Raw genomic sequence first — 12,635 nt, forward strand, 5'->3', positions numbered from 1 at the left:
TAAGGGATATCAAGAGACCTAGAGGGCTGAAATGTGGTCAGTTCAGAGATGCTTGTAATCCGGCAGAAAGAAAAAACTTTATTCTAGCCTCTGTAACTCTTTGTGAGTACATCACACATTTATTGTGACTGTTTCCTACGAAAACTAGAGGTTCTCAGAGGTCCAACATTTGATAGGGCCCAAAGGAGGTGGGAACAATGCCCTTGTAAATACGCACAGTGCAATTTCAGGCAAAAACTTGAAATTCTTTTTGAGAATTAAGCTTAACTTTCTGGTGGCAAGGACCACTGTGGGGAAGGATATTTCTGAGGATCCCCCTCATAATCATAACAATTATAAGCATGCTTACTTGCATTGGTATACTTAGATGTTATTCGTATACTGTGAAGTTGTGGCCAGATTCACTTTTGGATGTTTTCTGGCAGGTATATTGTTTTCTTTTTTTTTTTGTCAACTCTGGATTTTGCATCACTTGCCAATGTGGACTGACTAATTTTTAAACATTTCTGCATTTCTTAGGGACGGTTTATCATGACCTGAGTGAAGTGATTCACATCAGTTAAATGTCGGTGTAGGTGGGCAGCAGACTCAATTTTGTTGTTTTATTGGTGTAAAATGTCATGTCAAGTAGAGATTTATGTTTTAAAAACAATAAAGCACGACTAAAGCAAATGGTTTTGCAGAAGCTTTGGGTTTGGTGTCACGGACTTCACTTTGAGAACAGAACCACTGCTTTATAAGATAGCTGCATTGTCTGGCTGTGAAAGCATTCCATCCTCTTACATTTTAGGAGGACGTGCTGTCCTAGAGCTACGTAGTGCATAGCTTAGGTGGCTGGTGGCAAAAATGTGCCTTTATCGGTCTTTCACATGCCCATATACCATAAAAATACATTTGAAAATGATACCAACTAGTTGCCCATTAAAAACTTACATCAAAAGTGAAGAAATTGTTACCTTTTAAAAAAAAAAGAGACACTTAAGAGGTTCAACTTGTGTGCATAAAAATAGCTTTATTTCCAAACAGATCAGAATCTGCATGCAGAAATCAATGATTCATTGACTCCTCCACTCGATTGGTGATTCACATCTCTTGTTATGACGAAAAGCAGCAGATTTATTTTCCCCATGCTAATGACACATGGCTCAATCCTCTTCCCCTGAACAATTACATAGCAATCCTTCTACAAAACATAAATATATACCGCTCAAAAATATCTAAAAGGAATAGAAACTCTTACAAAATAAAAAACTGCTTCAAAACTATTTGCTTCAGAAATCTTAAAACTAGTGTATAATTATATATATATATATATATATATATATAAAAATAAAAAAACATCAAAAAAAAAAAAAAAAAACACATATACAACAGCTTAGAGGGGAAAAGCCCCAACCTGAAAGAAGGCAATAAAATATGACAGTAAAATTAATACATAAAAAACCTGAAACATGTTATCTACCAGAACACTGAACGCAGACAAAGAAACGTTAGTACTAGAATTGGTCATTCATTTTGAAAATGTGTCCCACTGAGTTTCGGAAGAAACTATACATTGTGCAGTTTATTTCTTTATTGTGTCTATATAAGCAGTATTGTTGTAAAACTGGGGAGGGAGGAGGGTCATGGGTGGAAAAAAAAAAAAAAACATAAAACATTTGGCATTTAAATATTTGGTTACTAACAGTCTGCCACAAAATGGCCAAGTACCCATTTTTTTTTCTTTTTGACTTTATTTTGATGGCTATTTACAAATCCCTGGAAGTTCAAAGTTCATGTGCAGAGAATGTGAGTCATCAACAGCAAACATGTACCTGTTTAAAATGGCTTTGCTGACAAAGACAGCTGCATCCAGAGAGCCTATGCGATTGGGCATGGCAATCAGCAGATAGAACACCGCTTTTGAGTATATGTGATGTCTTTTTCATGTCACACACACACACACACACACACACACACACACACACACACACACAACCACTCCCTTGTACCGAGACTGAGGCCGAGCTCCTCCCCCTTAGACCTAAAGCAGCTTTTTCCTTTGAGTCCCTCTGCTACATGATAGCCAGAGCACATAGTACCAACGGATTTTATTTCATATTAACGCACTGCATATTCTTTTTCGAACCACTGATTTTTAACCTTAGCTTAAAAAAGATAAAATTGAGATAATCACATCAGTCATCGTACACAGGGATTCATCCAAAATAAGAAACTTAACAAAAACAAAAAGAAAGAAACGCATAAATGCCACAGTAACATCAACTCCTGTAGCACCATGACGGATATGAGGACAGGTGTGGATGATTGGAGGGGAGAAAATAAATAACTTTACCGATGATCTCTGTACCGCATCACAGACCGAGCACCGCATTACAACCTTTAGTGTTATAGCTTAAAAACGAACGAAACAAAAAACACCTCCAGAGGCCAGAGGGGCATGCACACTGATAGATGTATCGTATTGAATTCCAGTGCAGGTAAGGACATTAAGCATTTCACTTTGGGTGGAGATATTACATATTTAAATTAATTAAAAGGAAACAAAAGAAACAAATATTTGATGTTTGGCAACACCTCTCCTAATTGCCTTCTCATGATGTTAATTAAAAAAAAATGGAACATGGCCCCCTAGTTGCAAGACCCACTGATTGGGGCACATCTCATCCCATTCCAATGGCATGACTGAGGAGAGAGTATTTTTTTTTATAGTCCCATCTTTCTTTCAATTTTCAGAGTTTTACCTCTCCTTCTCTCTCTCTGGCTTTTGTGGTAGTATGGAGGATCAGGTGTGAGGCAGTCCAGGAATAGAGAGAGAGAGAAATACAGAGAGAGAGAGAGAGCTTAGCGGCTGAGTTTCAGAGGCACTGTGAGGAAAGGGGGGGCTGCAGAGGCACTCCACTCCCCGACATTTAGGCGTAGATCTCCATGGTGGCGGCTTTCGTGTAGATGGGCTTCTTGCCCAGGTCGTAGCTGCCCTCATCTTTCTTCTTCATGCGATAGACGAGCAGGAGAATGAGGAGCACAGAGAAGAGCAGACCCACTGCACCGCCAGCAATCAGGGCTGGAACAGAAAGACATCAACATCCATTCAGGCGAGCCAACAGGGAAGTTGTAAACAGTGCACAGGCACGGCATGCAGCTACAATTATGAAAGACATTGGCTAGCGCTAGCACAGCATTCTTACATGGCATGCTTGAGGGATTTACGTAATGGCGCATCGAGTTGTGGTGTTGTTGTGTGGGGAAGGAGTCTTACCTGCAATCACTTCAATCCTGTGAAAGAATTTATCGTCTTCCGACTGGGACATTAGCACGTTGGGGGGGTGCTCGTCGAACCCTGATGAGCGCACGCCGACCTCGTTCTCGGCGACAATGTCGTTCTCGTTCACGGTGGGCCATGGCTTCTCTGAGTCTCCCTGCTCTGGGATCCTGTTGTCGATGAGGTTTGGCTAGTGGGGAGAAATTAACACGTGTTACACGTGGCTCCAGACACAAGCAGTTCTAATAGACCTTGTTCATTAAATGAGTGATGGTAAGCAAACGGAATTAGTAATACCTTAGGTGTTGGCACAGTCTCTTTGAAGGACTCTGTAGAAGTCAGGGAGAAAACAACAGTATTAGACACAATGAAAGGTGAACAGTCACATGAGGTATATCCTATTGCAAAAACTTTAGAAGTATAACATACCTAAATGAAATTAAATAAAATTAAATAAAATGTATTATTATCATTCATAAACTGACCTTCATCGCCAGAGCCTGAAAAGTCGTCATCGTCGAAGTATGAATCTTCATCATCCTCATCATCACTGGTGATCTCGAAGTCGGAACCATTCTGGGAGTCACCAGACGACACCAGGTCCTCATGAGACTGCTTAGCCTTCATGGGCATCCACGTCTCAGTCTCTCTCACCTGCTGAGCGGAAACAAACAGACAAGTGAGAAAAACAACACTTTTAGGGCTGGCACGCTAACAAGGCAAGACAATGAGTTCAGGGCAGACATTTCACAATAGCAAGGTTGCTACATAATAGGGAAACTATTTCCCATGTATTTGGTTTCACATAGGTCTTTTTTAATGAAGCGAGAGCAAAGAGGACAACTGATCCAGCACGCCTACTTTACAAGCATCCTGGCTTTAAAAGACAGTGGTGGTGAGAGACTCAACTCCAGACCAAAAAAAAAAAAAAGAGGAAAGTGTCTTCAAAAGGTCAAACCAGACGAGGAAGCTAGTAACCTTTGGGCGATCTTATCGGACGGGAAGGCAAGACAGGAGGTGGCTGATAGCACAGCCACATGAACAAAGACACACGGCAGTCGCAGCTAATTTCAGAGAAATAGACACATTACACCTCCACTGATCTGGTTTTGTTGACCATTTGTATTGACCTTTTACCCTTTACATACCCCTGAAAACAAACATGGAGGAGGTGGTGGTGGTGGAGGGGCATTTAAGTAATGGTTCTCTGCCCATATCCACAGTCATCACAAGGCAGAGCTTAATGTAATCGAAAGACATTACCCTTGCTAATCATATTATCACCATTTAACTTCATTGCCCTTTGCCAAGTAGGCACAGTCAATGAGATTAAACAAAGACAATTTGATGGCCTGATCCAATTATCAACCATCCATTGGCCTGAGGAAGCTGAAACATGCACTCGTATGGACACAGAGTGAGGCCACTAGCCCTGAGGTGTAAAAATGTAACATTCTCGCAGCAAAGTCGGAGCCAGGCATGTTTGGGTTAAAGTCTCTGGCAGACAAAGCCGCGCCCTGGTCAGATATCATCGTTGTGCTGGGGTTTTACTGATTGCAGAGCCGACACCAGACGCAGGCATGTGCTTAGGTAACACCTGGCTTGGCTGTGGCCTCGTCTACGATTAAAGAAACAGTCATGCATTATTCATTGTTGAGCTTTGGCTGGACTGCCAAGGGAGTGTGAAGGGGAGAGTTTTTTTTTTTTTTTATCAGTTCTGGATGGTTGCTCAAGGCTGGTTCAGGAGAAATGCAACTCAATGCCTTCAAATACCCTCAGCCAGGTGGTCTGCTCCCTACATAAAAAGCCCAATCCTTTTCTTACCAAGTTAAAGAGAACATTAGACAGGGGAACCATTTAAAAAGAAGAAAAAAAGTCTGTTAATTGTGGTGAACCACTTCCCTTTCAAATCTAGTATAAAATTCTATCGTCGGTGTGACCTTTAGAGTAGGCCTACCACATTACTCAAGATCTCATTGGAGTGATTATGCATAGGCTTCCTTTATCAGGAGCTGGCAACAAAATTCAATGCTGGAGGCAAAGACTTCCACTGATTTAATTGGGCCAAAATGCTTTGTTTCAAATTGGCTAGATGGAAGTTAATCCTCTCTCTCTCTCTCTGTCTCTTTAGGTTGCATTCGACTTAAGGGAGTGCTCAGAGAATGCCATTGTTCCAGAACAGGAGCTGGAACAGAACAGAACGGAACAGGAGGCCATTTTATTTGCCCTGTTGCCACAGCAGCGAGCTTCCACATACTTTGAACCAAGTGGTGAAAAAACTGCTCCAGAATCAAAACTGCAACCACTCTAGCACCATCAAAATAAATAAATAATAAAAAACACTACAGTTCTGTGGTGCTGTGCTGAAAAATGACTAGGCTATACATCAACATATGCAATGCAACATATCAGACACATTTGATGGAGCTCAAGGCTGGGGACTTTCCAAAGCTTAACTCAGTACTCCATCTTGCTCCAACAAGTCAAAGCCAGCAGCCATCTCTTTCTCTTTCTCAATGCGCACACACACACACACACACACACCTCTGGCAATCCCTCCATTTTATTGTGAGCCACCCACTCCTCCATATAGTGGCTGTGCAGGGGAGAGAGCCTGTCGTGACAGGTTTACTGGCAGCCAGCTGAATGATGAAAGCCCAGGGCTGGGGGAATGATCTTGACATGTACACAGCGGGAGCTCTGAGGTCCGCTCTCATGCCAATTGTTAAACACAAGACCGATCAAATTTGACATCAAAGTCAAACATGAACTTACAAGAAGAAGAAATGGATATAAAAAATCTTTACTCAATTTGCTGGCTTCAACACCTTAAGCTCACATAGTTAAACTTCTGTGATTTTCCATATCGTTTTGTGATTTTGTTTGGAGGGGGGAAAAAAAGCTAAACGCTTCAGAGCTATGAGACAACAGCTAAAGGAAACAAGAACGGTTTGAAACCTTTTTCCACACTGCACACAGAAATTTGTGAAGGCAGATGACAGTCATTACAAGAAAACAGCCCACATTCTCAGGCATTTTTCACAACAATATAAACCGAACTCATGCCTGAGCTGATTGAAAAGACACAGGCACACATCTTCACAATGAAAATTGGGTTAAGAGTGGAATGGTCTCAATCTTGGGTAAGACTGTGATTTTCAAGTTGTTTTTCTTTTTTCCTGTGTTCAAACACCCCCTGCACAAAAAGTCCCTTCTGTGGTCGGTTAAACGCTTTCAATTTCAAAATCTTTTTTTTTTTTCATTTATTTTCATTTCATGTAAAAGAACAGGCCTTCTCTCTAAGCCATGTTAGTTAGTGAAACCCTTTGAGGACAGTTCCAGTGTAACAACACTTTGACACTGCCAGCAAAAATAAAACAAGTTACAACCCTAACTATGGGCATCCCTCCCCCAGCTCATTAAATTGAAGTGAGTAGTGGCACTGGCTGCCTGGAGTCCATGCAAATTAAGAGGCTGGCTAAACCCCGGCCATACCCAGGGCTGGCAGACTAGAAGAGCTAAATCCCCCCCATCTGCTTGCAAATAGCCGAGCATCTGTTCCATTGACTCAATCAGTCCATGCATGAGGGTCTGCCTCTTGCAATGTTTTAATCATGTGAGGGTCTATCAACCCTACTGTTTCTAAGAATGCTGAGAATTGAAGAACTGTTCAAGTAATTGATGAACAAAATTATGGCCATGAAATTATAGCGCAACTTGTAATTGATTTTTAACCACTGTTGGGTCCCCTACAGCCTAACAAAAAAAAAAAAAAAAAATCACATTCCTGATCATAACCCCATGGCAACGGGTAGAAAGTCCTTGCGGTGTGTCGTCCTCTGGCTCAATGAGATTGACCACGTCCTTTCTGATCACATGTAATTAATACCCTGGCTCTTGTTCCGTGTCACTTGAACCAATCGGATTTGCGATGCACAGTCCTGCTTCAGTGTAGGATGCATGTCCTCCTGAGATACATACAGGCTGGCTGGCTGGCTGGAGTGAGGCAGCCACACACACACGGTTGAAACCGCTCCAGATTCCATCCACCTTCACCGGGACTTTAAATAGCCAAGGGTTTTCATCTGGCCTTGCCTGAGCGACTCTCACCCCCACGGGCCTCCCAATGGCACGGCATGGTAGGTTGGACTCTCCAGACACAAAAGACTGACGTTTGAAAACAACAATGTCATACGGTTATTTCAGCCTAGCTGACGTGGATATGTTGAAATATGAAAGAGTGGGAGAACTCCTCGAAGGAATGTGTATCAAACCAATGATATGGTAACCAATCCCCCCCCTTGACCCAGACATACACGTACGCAAGCACACAAATGAGTCATCCAAATGAGACTTCGGACGTCTGTGTGCACAGCCATGCTGTCCCAGAGTGCTTCTACATCAGCCATCCCCACTATAGATGACTCAGAGGAATGTGATTTCCCGACAGAAAGATCAGCAACAGAAGACCAACCCCTGCCCACTTCATGGGAAGTTCTTTCATGTCTTTGAGTACGTCACAGGCTTTCATTAATTAAGCTCCTCACTTCTAAGTGAGGGTATTTCAATACTCAATGGCTCTGATCAACCTGAATGGCCAGGTCATTGTCCCACCATGCCAAACAATTGGTATTGTATAGTACAACTGTGTCACAGAGGTCTCCAACAAAAACAATAATACTGGTTTGAGTATCACATCAGAATGTAGTCTCTATCACCAAAGGCCTTTTTAAAAGTCTTTACACTGCTTTTGTTACCTTAATGACTTAGTCAGAGATGAAGTGAAAAAAAAAATTAAGTAAGAAAATCTTAGGGGAAATTTCTGGGGCATGTTTCTTGCAGAAGCAATGTCGAGCAATAGCACTGGGGAAACCCACCAAGGAAAAAAAAAAAAAAGTCCTTGCTCAGCCATCTTGATTCCTTTCACAAACCACCTCATAATTCACATATGGATTTCACAAAGGGGTTTGAGAGCTCTACATTTGCCTTCAGATCTACCACAACCAGCAGACTGTGAGATTAAGCTTTAAGTGTGTGCGGCATCAGACCTCACACATCAAAAGCCCGTGGTTAACACATATGCAGTTGTTCAAGGCAGTGACAAGTCATTTCTCTACAAGCATGGGGGACGTGGGATTCCCCAACACAAATGTCATTGTATTTCAATGGCAAACATCAACTATGGCCTTCTTGTCTGTAAAGAAGGTTACATGTATTGGAAACTGGTAACAAAAACTCAAAACAAGTTTGCAAAGCCCACTTAGGTACCATCTAATAACTTCAGTAGAACAGCTGAAAACTCCAGTTAAGGTAGAGGCATGTCTTCATTATAAAGAGCACAGAAAATAGAACCATAACCTACACAAAGCACATTCTTAACGGAAATACATATAAATATATATTATCATATAATACACTGTCAAAAACAGCTCATCTTGAAAACCATGTTTGGATTTCATATCTCAGAAGTAGTATTCCTAGGCTGATCAAATTGTGTTTTGTAGGATGGAAGATGTTCTCAGAATTAAAGTTTGTACTGTATGTCCACTGATTTTACATAAAGTTCTAGATTCAGAACAAAGTGCAAAAAAGAGTGACATTGAGGGGAGTATTACAAAAGTCGTTTTTTGTACACATGGTGTCCATACGTATAGCGCAAATATGCCAATATTTTAGGTTGAGAAAGCTTTAGTATGGCATCAGACCACACACATCAAAAGCTTTTGTTTAACACATGTACAGTTGTTCAAGGAAGTGACTTTCATTTCTCTACATGCATTGGGGGCATGGGTTCGCCCCTCCCAAATCACAAAAGTCAAGTTAGCCTACATCTATTGGGAACTAGAAATACAAACTCAAAATAAGTTGGCAATGTACAATGCCTACTCAGACTTTTACCAAAGATCTAACAGCTTCAGCAGAGCAACTGAAAACTAAGTTAAAGCAGGGGCATGTTCACCATGTAATTAAGAGGACCGGAAACTGGGTTGTCATTCCTTGACAATGAACAAAACACCGTCTACAAAAAGCTAATTTTTATTGAAACGTGTGCCATTTCCCTACAGCTCATTTTTGGGAACTTAAAAAAAAAAGTCTTCTGGAAATCTAAGAAACATTATACTAATCACAAAACAAAACAGCCCATTCAGAAAAAGCTCAAAAGGTAGACTAACATGCCGCTAATGAGCTTGAGGACAATTCAGAGGAAGACGGAGTAAATGCATTAAATTCTTAACATCTTTTTACCAAAAGCAGATCAAAACCCTCCCTCACACTGCCAACATTCCATCCTCAAAAAGGGATTTTATAGCCCAGTGGACAGCAATGCAGAAACCATTATTACATCCTGGTGAAAGTATTTATCATGTTCTCCCTGTGGCCCTTTCACTGGGCATTCAATTCAGCTCATCAAGAAACAGCAGAAGAAAAAACAGACACAGGCTCATTCTCGTGCAAATGATCTCAAGCCTAATTCAGAAAAAACACATTCCCACAACACATAGAGAGACGAGAATTACAAGATTTTTCAGAAGGGGACAAATATTTTCATTAGGGAGTGTGGTCGGTTGGGCGGCTGAAAGTCTCTTCTGGAAACTGTTCCGGCCAAATAACAAGCCCATTTGGTGGATACGCATTGCCTTAGGCCTACGTGTTCAAGTAGTTAGCTCCACTGAACTAAACTATTCCATGTAATAGAACGATCCATGTCAGTCAAATAAGGAAGTCTTATCTTTACCATTCCACAAACGTACCTAAAACATTATGGAGTACAACAACACTAAGTCACTTTAACAACATGTAGAAAGCGTGAATGCATCCTTAATTTGAAAGAGGGTGGCTAAACATTCTGTTCAAAGAGACAAACGAGAGTGTGGGTCATGGCGAATGAATGCAATTCTTCTGTCCAGTGGCCTGGGAGGAGGCTAACGAAAGAACCCTGACCATTTAAATCCGCCCATGTGTGCAAAATCCCAATGAGGGCCGGTCAAGGTCAGCAGGGGTCAAATTCCACAGGAAAACGCAAAAGGAGTGAGGGGGGGGGGGGGGGGGGGGGCACGCAGAGAAAAGGAGTTGTTTTTTTTAAATGAAAGAACGAGCAGCAGCTTCTGCATGATTTTGAGGAATGTAGCAGTCTCTCTTGCTCTTGGCACGGGATGTGCTTCAGAGTTCAGCGAGCTGTGTGCAGCTTTTGATGTACGCTGGTCAGCCACGGCCACTGGCCCTTCCAAGTTGCTGGGAAAACAGTCGCGCTACCATCTACAAAACTGGCAGATGAACAGAAACACACACAGACAGACAGGCCGACGGACCGAAACGCGGGCACAGCTCGCAGCCAGTGGAGAAGCCGCTCATGTTTTGGCCATCGAATCGCGTTGACACACCATTAACCATCCAACAGATTGCATCTCAATCCATTTGCTCTTGAGCGTTGAGTAGTGTGAAAAACGACACAGGGGATTTGACCTGTATGAAGGCCTGTAATAAGATCTGCTGCTTGTGTTGAGCAAAAGATTAGGATCTGAGGGCCACTACAGTGAGGTGGAGTGAGAGGTAGACCTAACCTACACCCTTTTCCAAGGCCAAGGAGTGGAGTGCTGTAAACTCTCCATGACGTTCATTTGCATTCTGCTCCTGAGTTTGGCTGCTCGACCACCACTCACACTGGGTGGCTGGCATCTGTCTATTACCATTCAATTCTATTTTGACCCACCCCCATATTCAAAGCAGCGCCGACATCTGCACATGGCGATTCTTTCCCATTAGGAAAACAATGCATCAGCAGTGACGGGACATGACACTCCCAGGTGCTTCTAAATGAGCACACAGGCCTACTGAACTCTAGATGTACAGCCATGTAGGGCTAAAAAAAAAAAGTGGTAAACCTCAAACCTCAGTAGTATCACAATTTATTTACTGATAAACAAGTAGCATTTGTGCTAAAATAATAATAATAATAATAATAATAATAATAAATGGAGATTCTGCAATCTGCAGAGAAACTGATCTTAAAATCATGTTCTCACATTTTGTTTACATAATGACGACAGTGTTGGCTGTACAAATCCTTTACAAGAACGTATTGTGTACTTTCCTCAAAACAAGAGGGGCAGGGCAAAAAAAAAAAAAAAAGCCTGAGATTGCAACTTACACAGGCCTCCATTTCAAACGTAAATGTCGACAACCCTGTACACTACATCATAGCCTATAGCTTTAAATGATAAGCCCAAGATACCCATTTCAATATAAAAAGAAAATTAAAATAAAAACAGGTAAACAAATATTTAACAGACACTTTAACATACACTTGAACTAGACTAAACGTGATGCAGTGCCACCATGGTTAAGACTGGAGTGACTACTCAATGGTATTACAAGTCCATCTGTCTGAATTGGATTAACCTTTGCAATAGCTATCTGGCTAGTTACAATGGGTAGTCTTAATATCCCAATAACACAGTAAACGTAAGCCCTGGATAAAGACAAGTACTTCTACGTTGAGTGAGCAAACAAGTGAAACATATAAAAGGATACAATCTATCAAGTGTCAAAGACATTCGGCGTGAAAGGACATTATCGAATCAACAATATACCAATTTGTTAGTTTACCTTAAGTTAGCTAATTTAACTTAGCGCAGCAGTAGCTAACGTTAATGTTATCTAACTTTCATCGCATCCTTCAACACATCATATTGTGCTCAGAAGAGTTACTAACTAGAGGCGAAGAAATCACGTCAAACTCGCTTGCATGAACCCACATAGGAATTCCGTCACAGAACACCAACTTCAACATAGACAACAAGAGGAGAATTACTGGTTAAACCAACCTTGTGTAACACCTATTTTTTACAGTCTATGTGTAACACACAATACTTTAGTTTTTCAGCTATCGACAGTTAGCCAGAAGCTAACGACTGACTGTTGAATATTAATTTACTCACCGATTCAGAGCAGACTGAAGCGACTAAAACCAACACAAGGAACAGCTTTTGCATCTTTCTTCTCTTAACAACGTCGAAGGCAACTAGTATTGTTCTTGTAATGATATGATGATGTTTTACAACAGTTTCAACAACGTTACTATGCTCTACAGAAATTCGCTGACAACTTCACAGGTCCTCTTGTCGTCCCCGAATCCACGTATAGAGTCACTGACCAGTCAAGTCGAAGTACGCATTGATTTCTAGGACTTTGCACCTCAGACTCCGCCTCCAAATGTGACGTTAGACCAATGACAGTAATTTTCGAATCGTCATGTTCCGGGAAATTCACCACCAGCAACAAGCAGCAACTGTCCATCCAGCAACAGGTTGATCCCGAATGGAATTTATAGTATTCAGACCATCGATTTACTAACTTTTACTAACTACACTTT

General features: G+C 41.5%; 1 protein-coding gene across 2 annotated transcripts; it reads right to left on the reverse strand.

The window, feature by feature from the left end:
• Positions 1-992: 992 nt before the first annotated feature.
• Positions 993-12,422, reverse strand: sdc4 (syndecan 4). Of its 2 annotated transcripts, none has more exons than XM_076269313.1 (5): positions 12,202-12,422; positions 3,748-3,919; positions 3,560-3,591; positions 3,260-3,452; positions 993-3,064 (listed from the first exon to the last, which is right to left on the reverse strand). In XM_076269313.1, exons 1-5 carry the CDS (start codon positions 12,253-12,255, stop codon positions 2,913-2,915), a joined length of 603 nt encoding a protein of 200 aa, XP_076125428.1. In that variant the 5' UTR covers positions 12,256-12,422; the 3' UTR covers positions 993-2,912. The 2 variants fall into 2 exon arrangements, with proteins under 2 accessions (XP_076125428.1, XP_076125429.1); XM_076269314.1 differs by having other exon boundaries at positions 3,748-3,916; positions 12,202-12,421.
• Between the last annotated feature and the right edge of the window lie 213 nt (positions 12,423-12,635).

This window comes from Alosa pseudoharengus, unplaced genomic scaffold (genome assembly GCF_046254945.1).
Source record: "Alosa pseudoharengus isolate Yale_2024_CS ecotype anadromous, Long Island Sound unplaced genomic scaffold, YU_APseudo_1.1 YU_APseudo_1.1_scf_5, whole genome shotgun sequence".
Lineage (NCBI taxonomy): Eukaryota > Metazoa > Chordata > Actinopteri > Clupeiformes > Clupeidae > Alosa > Alosa pseudoharengus.

What these genes read in the sequence shown, in the direction of transcription:
- sdc4 (XM_076269313.1), bottom strand. Translation starts at nt 12,255, where the DNA reads ATGCAAAAGCTGTTCCTTGTGTTGGTTTTAGTCGCTTCAGTCTGCTCT. An exon ending in CTTCAGTCTGCTCTGAATCG is followed by an intron (nt 3,920 to 12,201) that starts GTGAGTAAATTA and finishes GTTTCCGCTCAG; the next exon opens with CAGGTGAGAGAGACTGAGAC. An exon ending in CAGGATTGAAGTGATTGCAG is followed by an intron (nt 3,065 to 3,259) that starts GTAAGACTCCTT and finishes TTTCTGTTCCAG; the next exon opens with CCCTGATTGCTGGCGGTGCA.